The sequence below is a fragment of the Pseudoliparis swirei genome, chromosome 7 (genome assembly GCF_029220125.1).
Source record: "Pseudoliparis swirei isolate HS2019 ecotype Mariana Trench chromosome 7, NWPU_hadal_v1, whole genome shotgun sequence".
NCBI lineage: Eukaryota > Metazoa > Chordata > Actinopteri > Perciformes > Liparidae > Pseudoliparis > Pseudoliparis swirei.
In genome coordinates this window covers 29913212-29924330 of record NC_079394.1, presented here as the reverse complement: position 1 = coordinate 29924330, position 11119 = coordinate 29913212, and the positions used below count along the sequence as shown (strand labels likewise).

At 46.3% G+C, this 11119-nt stretch overlaps 1 protein-coding gene across 3 annotated transcripts in view; it reads right to left on the bottom strand.

Annotated features, from left to right (window-relative positions):
* Window positions 1–114: 114 nt before the first annotated feature.
* Window positions 115–11119, bottom strand: part of LOC130196678 (tenascin-like) — a 59159-nt gene continuing 48154 nt past the window's right edge. For all 3 annotated transcript variants that reach the window (XM_056418998.1, XM_056418999.1, XM_056419001.1), the window contains 10 exons: window positions 10114–10257; window positions 9514–9633; window positions 9084–9227; window positions 6573–6703; window positions 6346–6478; window positions 6112–6263; window positions 4168–4264; window positions 3352–3513; window positions 2746–2909; window positions 115–1519 (listed from right to left, as the gene is read on the bottom strand). In XM_056418998.1, coding sequence (XP_056274973.1) covers window positions 1409–1519; window positions 2746–2909; window positions 3352–3513; window positions 4168–4264; window positions 6112–6263; window positions 6346–6478; window positions 6573–6703; window positions 9084–9227; window positions 9514–9633; window positions 10114–10257 — 1358 coding nt within the window. In that variant the 3' untranslated portion in view covers window positions 115–1408. The remainder of the gene's footprint in view (window positions 1520–2745; window positions 2910–3351; window positions 3514–4167; window positions 4265–6111; window positions 6264–6345; window positions 6479–6572; window positions 6704–9083; window positions 9228–9513; window positions 9634–10113; window positions 10258–11119) is intronic.

Here is an 11119-nt window from a genome sequence, read left to right as displayed (position 1 = left end):
AATTTATGTATATATAAATAATTAACATAACCGTAAGCTCCCCTGCTGCCTATATATATATAGGAGCTAGAAGGTGGACCTAAAACGTGAAAAACTAAAGCGCCGTAAAACATCTTCCTTTTAAACAAACTGTTTTATTGTAATACAGCTGACAGAGAAATACCTGTTGTTCGCCCAGTTATAAACAAACAAAACAATAAAAACAAAACTTAATTTACACAGGCATTCTTTAGAAGGTCAGTGGTTTAGTATGCCTCTGTAGCAGGGGCTAGGACGGGGGGGGGGGGGGGTCAAACATTATTCTCATAAACATAAGCATAGATATATGTCTAATGTAATTCAATTGGAATTGGCCATTTAAAAAAAAAATGTGAGCGACATCTTTCGTGTCAACCACACAGAACGGCCTCCTGTTCCACATATATGTACTGTATTCACATTTTGCACACACACAAAAAAAGTCATCACCTTGTTTCATTTGATACTGGATAACAGGTCCTGCCTCGGAAGGGAAACGAAACACATGGAAACACATCAGCTGTTCTCTTTTCTCTGTTTTCTACAATACTGTGGCTGTAGCATGATGCGTTCAGGGGGCTTACGCAATGAATGGAAACATAGCAATCCACGTGGGATGTGGCGGGTGAAATACTTTTTTTTCTCCATGCGAATTTCTACTTTTTTTTCTCTGTTCATTTCTATAACTTGGGGAGGATAAAGTGACACTGAGACGAGTTAAGCACAAAGACAAACAAATGGCAAGACGGAGATCTGAGCAGTGCCATCCGAGGAACATCCCTCTTCAAATGTTTAAATCTGACGCATATGTGTACAGTGCTGTACAAGGAATAGAATGTCTACGACAATCCAGTGGAATTATCACCGTATCATCGGCCCTGAACCTAAACAAGACCCCATTGTGCTCTAAACAGTCTGTCCTTTCTGTAACACCACACAAGTTGAAGTAGGGAACTGTATTAATCTGTACACAACATAATGCCCAAACTGCACAGTCGCCTCCCCACAAATGCCGCAACACTAGAGAAATCGGGGGAGTGGGGGTGGGGGGGTTGTTCTTGCTCTCTTTGGTGCGTGAGGAGGATCCGCGTGGGCTTCGATTTAAGTCTGGTTCGTAACATGCACATCGATTATTTATTTTTTTCCGCACCTGCAGCATTCCTACAACCGTATCACAGAGGGGGGGGGGGGGGGTGGAGTCGATTGGTGGGGGGGTGGAGGGGTTGTTGTTGTTGTTTTTTGCGTGGAGGCAGCAGGGCTCTCGGCAGTGGCTTTGGTCGCTGCAGGGTCGAAGGTGATTTATGGGGACAGTCCAGACAGAGTAGTAGCAGTGTTGTTGTTGTTGTTGTTGTTGTTGGTGGTGGTGTCGGTGGTGGTGTCGGTTGATCGTCTATGACCGTTTCCTCCTTCCCTCCAGGTTCCTGAAGTTGGACGGCCTGATCTTCATCTCGGCGAACTCGATCGAGTGCTCATGGCCTTTCCAGTGGAACCAGTTCACTCCCTAGAGGGGAGGAGACGGAGGGTGTTGGTCAGAATAAGAAGTGGAGGTGTGCGCTCGTGACTACAGCCACACAAGGACAGCAAGTCCAACGCCAACACCTCGACAAGTCTTGCTTTCAGCAATATCTGCACCTGGCCACTAGGGTGTGGAAAGGCTCAGGAAAAACTCCCAAATCTTCAAACACTGACGCTAGTTCAGAGGCATCCAACTATCTCCAGTGTAAACCAATCCACATCAGTGTTAGAGGCTCCCTTACAGTCAGGAAATTGGCAAAAAAAAATGACCATAACAACGAATTATGTATCTCCTCTTGTGCGCAACGAATGTGTATCACAACTTGGATTTGATCTGCAGATGCTCTGGTTGAACATGAGACCAAACATTTCCAAAATATAGCCAGGACATTTTGGCCTGTGACAGAGGAGGCAAGGCTGTATGTTATCTCGCCGTCAATACCTTTTTGCAAAACAAAAGTTGATCAACATAATCAACCACGAATGGTCGTCATAAACGAGCACGCAGAATATGAGGTCGACGGATCCGACAGACGTGCACACACATGTTACCAAACGCATCACGCCTCGGGGGGACAAGGACATGTGACCAGTGGAACTCCCTCAGTAGAAGCAATGAAACATTCAAAAGCGTTGCAGAAAAATTCACTTGCGTGAGTTTAATCGCGTCATTTGCTTGATTCCCGCCTTAGAGGGGGCGGGGCTTACTCCACGGAAACAGTTAGCATTTCCGCCATTCACAATGGAAGAAATAAGCATTATTTCTGCTTTTTACTTTTGCATAACATTAATATCATACATTTATATGACATCACCCGTCGGCTCACACAGCTCAGTGACTTTCACCGACTACGTCTGGATAACTGTCTCTTCCAGCGCCATTAGAGCAGCAGCAGTTAGAAAAATTTGCGTCAATCGCAACCATTCCGGTCCGTACTTTGACTTTGATTATGGGATCTTCTCACGCGAAAAAATCTGCAAGGCTTTTGACTCATGAAACTCAAACATCAAAGACTCTCCAAACCCTGTGAAACTCTCTGGCAGCCTAGTCAAGACGAGTCAAACCCTCTTAAGGACCCCTGGAAACCTCTTCAAATTCAGCTGAACTCTCGTCAGGAATCTCACAAACGAATGGAACTCTATCACGGCCCCTCAGTGACCCCTGGAGGCCCCTTCAGGGAGCCTAATTATTGCAGTAAGGACATGCCGTACCTTGCTGTGGCTGTTGTCTCCATATCGTCCCATGAGGTTGACGCGGTGGCAGTTCTTATACCAGAAGGCTCCCTTATAGGACAGGGCACAGTTGGTGACAGCGATGTCGTTGTCGTGGTCGTAGGTGGAGAAGGGACGGCCGTGGTGGTAGGTCATCGAGTCGCCTGCAAAGATACAGCAGAGATGTTCAGTTACATTTAAGTCGCAAAGAAAAGTAGATTTGGCCACACAAGAACAGCGATATTGGACGATTCTGGAAACCTCCGATTACGACCAATGCCAACACCTCGACACGTCTTGCTTTCTGCAATATCTGCACCTGGCCACTAGGGTGTGGAAAAGCTCAGGAAAAACTTTCTAAACAATTCAGAGTATGGTGGCCCTCAAATAACATAAAGCCCTCTCTAGAGCCAGTGTTTGCTGCTAATAATACCAATTTACTCCTCGTAAATATTTGATTAACAAAACACAATGCTCATCTTTCTCAGGGAGACTACTGAACATCTTTAAAAAAACACAAACAAAAGACTACGCTGTTTCATGTGCGTGTGCCTTCGGTCGGAACCGGTGGGTTTGGTCAGAAAGTAACTCGACGGGTAACTTTACCCGCTGTTCCACTGTATCCTCCCACGTGGACCTTGTAGCGGCTCCGAGGTTCAGAGATGGAGAACTTGTCGTACTGAGCGTAGGCGGTTTCTCCCTTATCTCTCAGGTCCACTCGCAGCTCGAACTGACCTCCAGCTGTGATCTTATGCAGGTTGGAAAGACCTGTGAGAGAGAGTGGAATACGTAAGATGGACGGGCAGCAGGGATGATAATGCTGTGAGGATTTGCTCTCAATATGTAGCTAAAATAAGCATCATCTAAAAAGCTGCACATGCAATGTCAATTGTCAGAAAGACATCTGTAAATGTCTAATCGATGCCTACTTTCAATAAAAAGAATACAAAATAAAAACTAGAATGCTGTGATGTCTATGACAATATATTATTATCAGATGATACATTATAAGTCAATGTTTACATAAAAAATAGGGTTAAATAATATCTGCCGGATGATAACTCTAGTTAGATTCAAGCTTCAAAGTGTATGTACAGCATTCAATATGATTAATTAAAAAGTAGAAAAGTGCACTCAGTAGAGTTAAGTGAAATTACCCGTGGACAGACAGCCAATCACACACACACACACACACACACACACACAGCCACACACGCAAGCTGACACTTGATCTCCCCAGGGGCTCACACATGATAATTAGTATAATTAAATGAATCCATGCAGGACACTGGATGCTCTTTATTTTTGGATAAATCCTCTTATTTAGGAGCAAAAACATATTGATTATATCACCGTATTCTCGTGTTGTGGAATACTGTGTTGTTCTCTGATTATTATAAGTTTTCATTTGTCTTAATTTACCGAGCCAGAATTCGTCATTCATGTCACCGAAGCCGCCTGTGTAATTCCTCCAGTTGCGGAAAAACTCCAATCTGCCGCTCTGTCGTCGGAGGAAGACCTGAGGGCGACAGACAAGAAACGGGTCACCACGCATTCCCGCTGATAAAGAGTTGAACACAAACATATCTCAGCATAGAGTTTTTCCTTTGAACAAAATGAGAATTATTTATGATTAAAAGTAGGATGGGAGCCAGAGCCTTCAGGTATCAAGCTCCTCCTCTTTTCTGGAACCAGCTCCACCTTCAGTCCTGGAGGCTCCGCCCCCTCATGGAGACTGAAGACTTTCCTCCTGATGGTCTGAGAGTGAGACCTGAACCAGGTTCACCTGGAGAGACCTAGAGATGCTGCTAGAGGCTGAGAGGCTGAGGGGGACGCTTAGGATACACTGAGCTCCTCTCTCCTTAAGGACACTTAGGATACACTGAGCTCCTCTCTCCTTAAGGACACTTAGGATACACTGAGCTCCTCTCTCCTTAAGGACACTTAGGATACACTGAGCTCCTCTCTCCTTAAGGACACTTAGGATACACTGAGCACCTCTCTCCTCTCCTCTCTCCTTATGGACGCTTAGGATACACTGAGCTCCTCTCTCCTCTCCTCTCTCCTTATGGACGCTTAGGATACACTGAGCTCCTCTCTCCTCTCCTCTCTCCTTATGGATGCTTAGGATACACTGGGCTCCTCTCTCCTCTCTCCTTAAGGACACTTAGGATACACTGAGCTCCTCTCTCCTCTCTCCTTATGGACGCTTAGGATACACTGAGCTCCTCTCCTCTCTCCTCTCTCCTTATGGACGCTTAGGATACACTGAGCTCCTCTCTCCTCTCCTCTCTCCGTATGGACGCTTAGGATACACTGAGCTCTCTCCTCTCCTCTCTCCTTATGGACGTTTAGGATACACTGAGCTCCTCTCTCTCCTCTCTCCTTATGGACGCTTAGGATACACTGAGCTCCTCTCTCCTCTCCTCTCTCCTTATGGACGTTTAGGATACACTGAGCTCTCTCCTCTCCTCTCTCCTTATGGGCGCTTAGGATACACTGAGCTCCTCTCCTCTCCTCTCTCCTTATGGACGTTTAGGATACACTGAGCTCCTCTCCTTTCCTCTCTCCTTATGGACGCTTAGGATACACTGAGCTCCTCTCCTCTCCTCTCTCCTTATGGACGTTTAGGATACACTGAGCTCCTCTCTCCTCTCCTCTCTCCTTATGGACGCTTAGGATACACTGAGCTCCTCTCTCCTCTCTCCTTATGGACGTTTAGGATACACTGAGCTCCTCTCTCCTCTCCTCTCCTTATGGACGCTTAGGATACACTGAGCTCCTCTCTCCTCTCCTCTCCTTATGGACGCTTAGGATACACTGAGCTCCTCTCCTCTCCTCTCTCCGTATGGACGCTTAGGATACACTGAGCTCCTCACCTCTCCTCTCTCCTTATGGACGTTTAGGATACACTGAGCTCCTCTCCTCTCCTCTCTCCTTATGGACGTTTAGGATACACTGAGCTCCTCTCTCCTCTCCTCTCTCCTTATGGACGCTTAGGATACACTGAGCTCCTCTCTCCTCTCCTCTCTCCTTATGGACGTTTAGGATACACTGAGCTCCTCTCTCCTCTCTCCTTATGGACGTTTAGGATACACTGAGCTCCTCTCTCCTCTCTCCTTATGGACGTTTAGGACACACTGAGCTCCTCTCTCCTCCTCTCTCTCCTTATGGATGAATGTTCATCTCTCCATCACACATTATTAACTCTACTTCCTCCCCAGAGTCCTTGTGACTTCACGTCTCATCGGGTCCATTGGACCTGGCTGGGTCTGATCCCTCCTGCCTGGTGGGCCGGCGTCTTGCAATGGCCTTCCTTCTTCCTCTTATTTAGTCCATAATAAGCGGGTGGGGGGGGGGACTTACGATCCATCCGCCTCCGTCGCTGCTCATGTCGCAGTAGACCTGGACCGGCTGTCTCTCGTCTCCGCCCAGATAGATGGTGTACAGGTCTGAGATGGTGTCGCCGTTCAGCAGGGCCTGGGAGCAGTCCCTGGGGAACCGGTACAGCACGCCAGCTACGCACACAACGCCGGGAACCATTGGAGCATCAACACGACCGGGAAGCGGGCCGATACATCGCGTAAAGGACACACTCACTGGTGGTGAAGACGGTCGTGACGACACTGCTTCTCTTGGGACCGGCGATGGCCTGCAGCTTGACCGAATACCGCGTGGAGGCGCTGAGCTGAGCCATGTTGTAGGAGACGGCGTTGGGACTGAGGACCACCTCCTGAAAGAGAAGCCCGGGCGGGACATTTTATTCAGAAAACACGACATCGAAGACATCGTCCGCGTCCGTGGAGCTCTGGCACCTCTCCACTCACGCGGATGGTGCCGTCCGCGGCCTCGAAGCTGAGGATGTAGCCGGTGATGTCGGCGCGAGGCGGCTTCCACGTCAGCATGCCGTTCTCCGTCTGGATGTTACCAGCCGCCAGGTCCTGAGGGGCGTCCACATCTAGGAGCACAGCGAGCATTTAAATATATGTTTTTACGTTCCGTTTGCGTCAGCTCTTTCAGCCCCGAACTAACGAACCAATCGAGGCAACGTGAGACCGGCGTGGAGGAGGCAGGTGGCAATATCGCCGTCGGTGTCAAGTGTGGAATCCTGGTTCGGGTTAGAGTGAAGGCCGATGAGGATTTAGACTGTTTTCAGTTGGAACTCCATTGAAAAAAAACTACGATTTTTTACCTCGCAGCACATAAGTGTTGCCGGTCTGCCGCTCCTCGAAGGATACATTTGTTAGTTTGTTTGTGTTATCGAAACATGGACTGTATAGCTGTCCAATATACCCCACTAGAGAGCTTGTAGTACCATATCGCCCCACTAGAGAGCTTGTGGTACCATATTACCCCACTAGAGAGCTTGTAGTACCATATTACCCCACTAGAGAGCGTGTAGTACCATATTACCCCACTAGAGAGCCTGTAGTACCATATCACCCCACTAGAGAGCTTGTAGTACCATATTACCCCACTAGAGCTTGTAGTACCATATTACCCACTAGAGGCTTGTGTACCATGTTGCCCACTAGAGGCGTGTAGTACCATATGCCCACTAGAGGCGTGTAGTACCATATTGCCCCACTAGAGAGCCTGTGTACCATATTACACCACTAGTGAGCTTGTAGAACCATATTGCCCCACTAGAGGCGTGTAGTACCATATTACCCCACTAGAGGCTTGTAGTACCATATTACCCACTAGAGAGCTTGTGGTACCATATTACCCCACTAGAGCTTGTGGTACCATATTACCCACTAGAGCGTGTAGTACCATATTGCCCCACTAGAGAGCCTGTAGTACCATATTACTCCACTAGAGAGCTTGTAGAACCATATTGCCCCACGAGAGAGCCTGTAGTACCATATTACCCCACTAGAGAGCCTGTAGTACCATATTACTCCACTAGAGAGCTTGTAGTACCATATTGCCCCACTAGAGAGCCTGTAGTACCATATTACTCCACTAGAGAGCTTGTAGTCCATTTTGCCCCACTAGAGAGCCTGTAGTACCATATTACACCACTAGATAGCTTGTAGTACCATATTACTCCACTAGAGAGCTTGTAGTACCATATTGCCCCACTAGAGAGCTTGTAGTACCATGTTACATCACTAGAGAGCTTGTGGTACCATGTTACCCACTAGAGAGCTTGTGGTACCATATTGCCCCACTAGAGGCTTGTAGTACCATGTTGCCCCACTAGAGGCTTGTGGTACCATATTACCCCACTAGAGGCTTGTGGTACCATATTGCCCCACTAGAGGCTTGTAGTACCATATTGCCCCACTAGAGAGCTTGTAGTACCATATTGCCCCACTAGAGGCTTGTGGTACCATGTTACACCACTAGAGGCTTGTGGTACCATATTACCCCACTAGAGGCTTGTAGTACCATATTACCCCACTATAGCTTGTGGTACCATGTTGCCCCACTAGAGAGCTTGTAGTACCATGTTACCCCACTAGAGAGCTTGTAGTACCATATTACCCCACTAGAGAGCTTGTAGTACCATATTACCCCACTAGAGAGCTTGTAGTACCATATTGCCCCACTAGAGAGCTTGTAGTACCATATTGCCCCACTAGAGAGCTGCCTCACTGCCCAGTTCCTAGAGTCTTAAAAAGTAGGATGGGAGCCAGAGCCTTCAGGCATCAAGCTCCTCCTCTTTTATGGAACCAGCTCCACCTTCAGTCCTGGAGGCTCCGCCCCCTCATGGAGACTGAAGACTTTCCTCTTGATGGTCTGATAGTGAGACCTGAACCAGGTTCACCTGGTCCAGACCTAGAGATGCTGCTAGAGGCTGAGAGGCTGAGGGGGACGCTTAGGATACACTGAGCTCCTCTCTCCTCTCCTCTCTCCTTATGGACGCTTAGGATACACTGAGCTCCTCTCTCCTCTCCTCTCTCCTTATGGACGCTTAGGATACACTGAGCTCCTCTCTCCTCTCCTCTCTCCTCTCCTCTCTCCTTATGGATGAATTCTCATCTCTCCATCACACATTATTAACTCTACTTCCTCCCTGGAGTCCTTGTGACTTCACGTCTCATCGGGTCCATTGGACCTGGCCGGGTCTGATGCCTCTTGTCATCATAAAATCATAAAACGCTGACACCCTGTCCTCAGCGGTACCTTGATATGCCGTGTCTGCTCGAGTCGGCTGAAGGTCAATCGACGTGGATTCCTCCTCTTGGTTACCTCGCACTCACCATGCACTTTTGTTTTCAATTAAAAAATATCGTCTAAAAATAAATTACAGCTACACACTATAAGCTGCTGTTTTAGTTTGAGTCGGTAACGCTGCGCTCGGCTTCCCGGAGGCAGGTGGTGCTCACCGGTGGTGAACTCGGTGGTCGTGGCCGCGCTCTTGGCCAGGTCCCTCACGGCGTACACCTTCACCGTGTAGAGCGTCGCCGGCGTCAGAGAGCTCATGTCAAAGTCCACCACGTTTCCAGACACGCGCTCCATCACTGGAGCCACTGGGAGGACACACAGGCAGGCCTTAGAGCAGCACATGGAGGACAGGCAGACGGCTGACGACATATTTAATTGCTCAAAAAAAGTTCAGATTTATACTGAATATTGGGATATTGGCCATGTTGTCTCACTCAGTCAGATATAATCAAAATCATCCGTTCAGCACCTTAATAATGATTTAACAATGGGAGCATTTGTGTCCTGTAAAAAAAAGCATTGTTTTTTGTCATAACAAATCTTTTTTTGAATAATCAACACGTGTGATGATTCATAACGTATGTGAGGTACCCGAGTCGGCACTGTAGGTGATGACGTAGCCGTCGACGGTGGCGATGGCGGGCTGCCAGAGCAGCAGAGCTTCGCTGTCTGTGATGTTGATGGCAGTCAGACCGCGGGGCTTATCCAGGGCTTAAACACACACACACACACACACACACACTATGAAATGTCTCCCGATGGAACAGAGCTTGTGGTGGAAGGAAAACACCACCATTAGGCATGATGTTACTTTAACACAAATGACTATAAATATGTTTGATAACCAACCCTGTCACGTTGTTACAGATGCATTTTCTACTTTGTGTTCCTGGAATTGTCCCGGCTGTTGTCTCTAAATCAGATGTATTCTCAGACTCTGAGTCATAAATGTCCACTTCAGCAGCTCTTGCATCCACCAAATGTTCCACCTTCACATCTCTCTATTCTGAAGGTTTCTCCAGAGGGGTTTGTTAATATATCATTCACAACCTGTATTCTCTCCCCTTTCACTGAACATGGATACAAGAACACTTTTACAGGATCACAAAATTAACAAATCCAGGTAAATACGCTTTTTTTTAAAAACCGTGTCTAAAGATAATGAATGTGTGTGTTCCACATTTGTCGCACCTGTACTGACGCTGTCTGATGCAGGCTCACTCTCCCTTTGACCCTTGACGGCCACAACGGTGACCTCATAGGTGACCCCGGGGGTCAGGTTGGGCAGCACAGTCTGAGACTGAGAGCCGTCCACCGTCAGCGTCTTCGCATTACCTGAGAGGGGAAACAAAAAGCATATCAAAACATATATACTTCTTTACAGTCAAATGAGACAATATCAAATCTAAACATTCGAATGGATTTTATTATTCATGGTTGTTTTAAGCATTTTGTTTGTTTTTAATTTATTTTTAATTTATTTTGTTTTTAATTACTTTTTTATTTTTTATTTTAATTTATTTTTATTTTTTATTTTAATATGTATTTTTAAATGTAATATTGGTTTCTTGCTATTCCATTTGTTTCGCTTTGACTCTCTGTGGAGCACTTTGTAAACATTGTTTTTAGAGGTGCTATATAAATAAAGTTATTATTATTATTATTACCCATACACACATAGCTGGGACTGAAATAAAAGGGACTTTGTATTTTACACTTCTTTTAAAGGAATAATCTATCTTATATTATTTACGGTGTTAACTTGAATTCTTGACAAAAAAACATTCAACAAATGAAAAGTCCCGATGAATGAAAGTCAATGGAGCGTTTAACAAAAGGAAAAACTGAGTCCAGACGTCCAGGTGTCAATCATCCTGTCAAACGTTGTTAAACGCTGGTATTGGATATCAGGGTTCTGATACCCACAGAGCAGATACAGATATGTTGGACATTAAGGGACTTCATCTGGAAACATCTCAGATGTAGAACTAGCTTTCATGGAATTAAATTATTGGATTAAATATGGACTAGATATCATCTTTAATAATTATATGTGCTAAAAACCGAAAGGACAAACACTACTCGGACATTAGTGTCTTCAGGGAGTGACAACATTTCAAAGGTGAAGAAAAAATAAAGATTCTCTATGTTACCTGGCAACATATGAGGGAACTTGACATGCATGTATTTATTGATC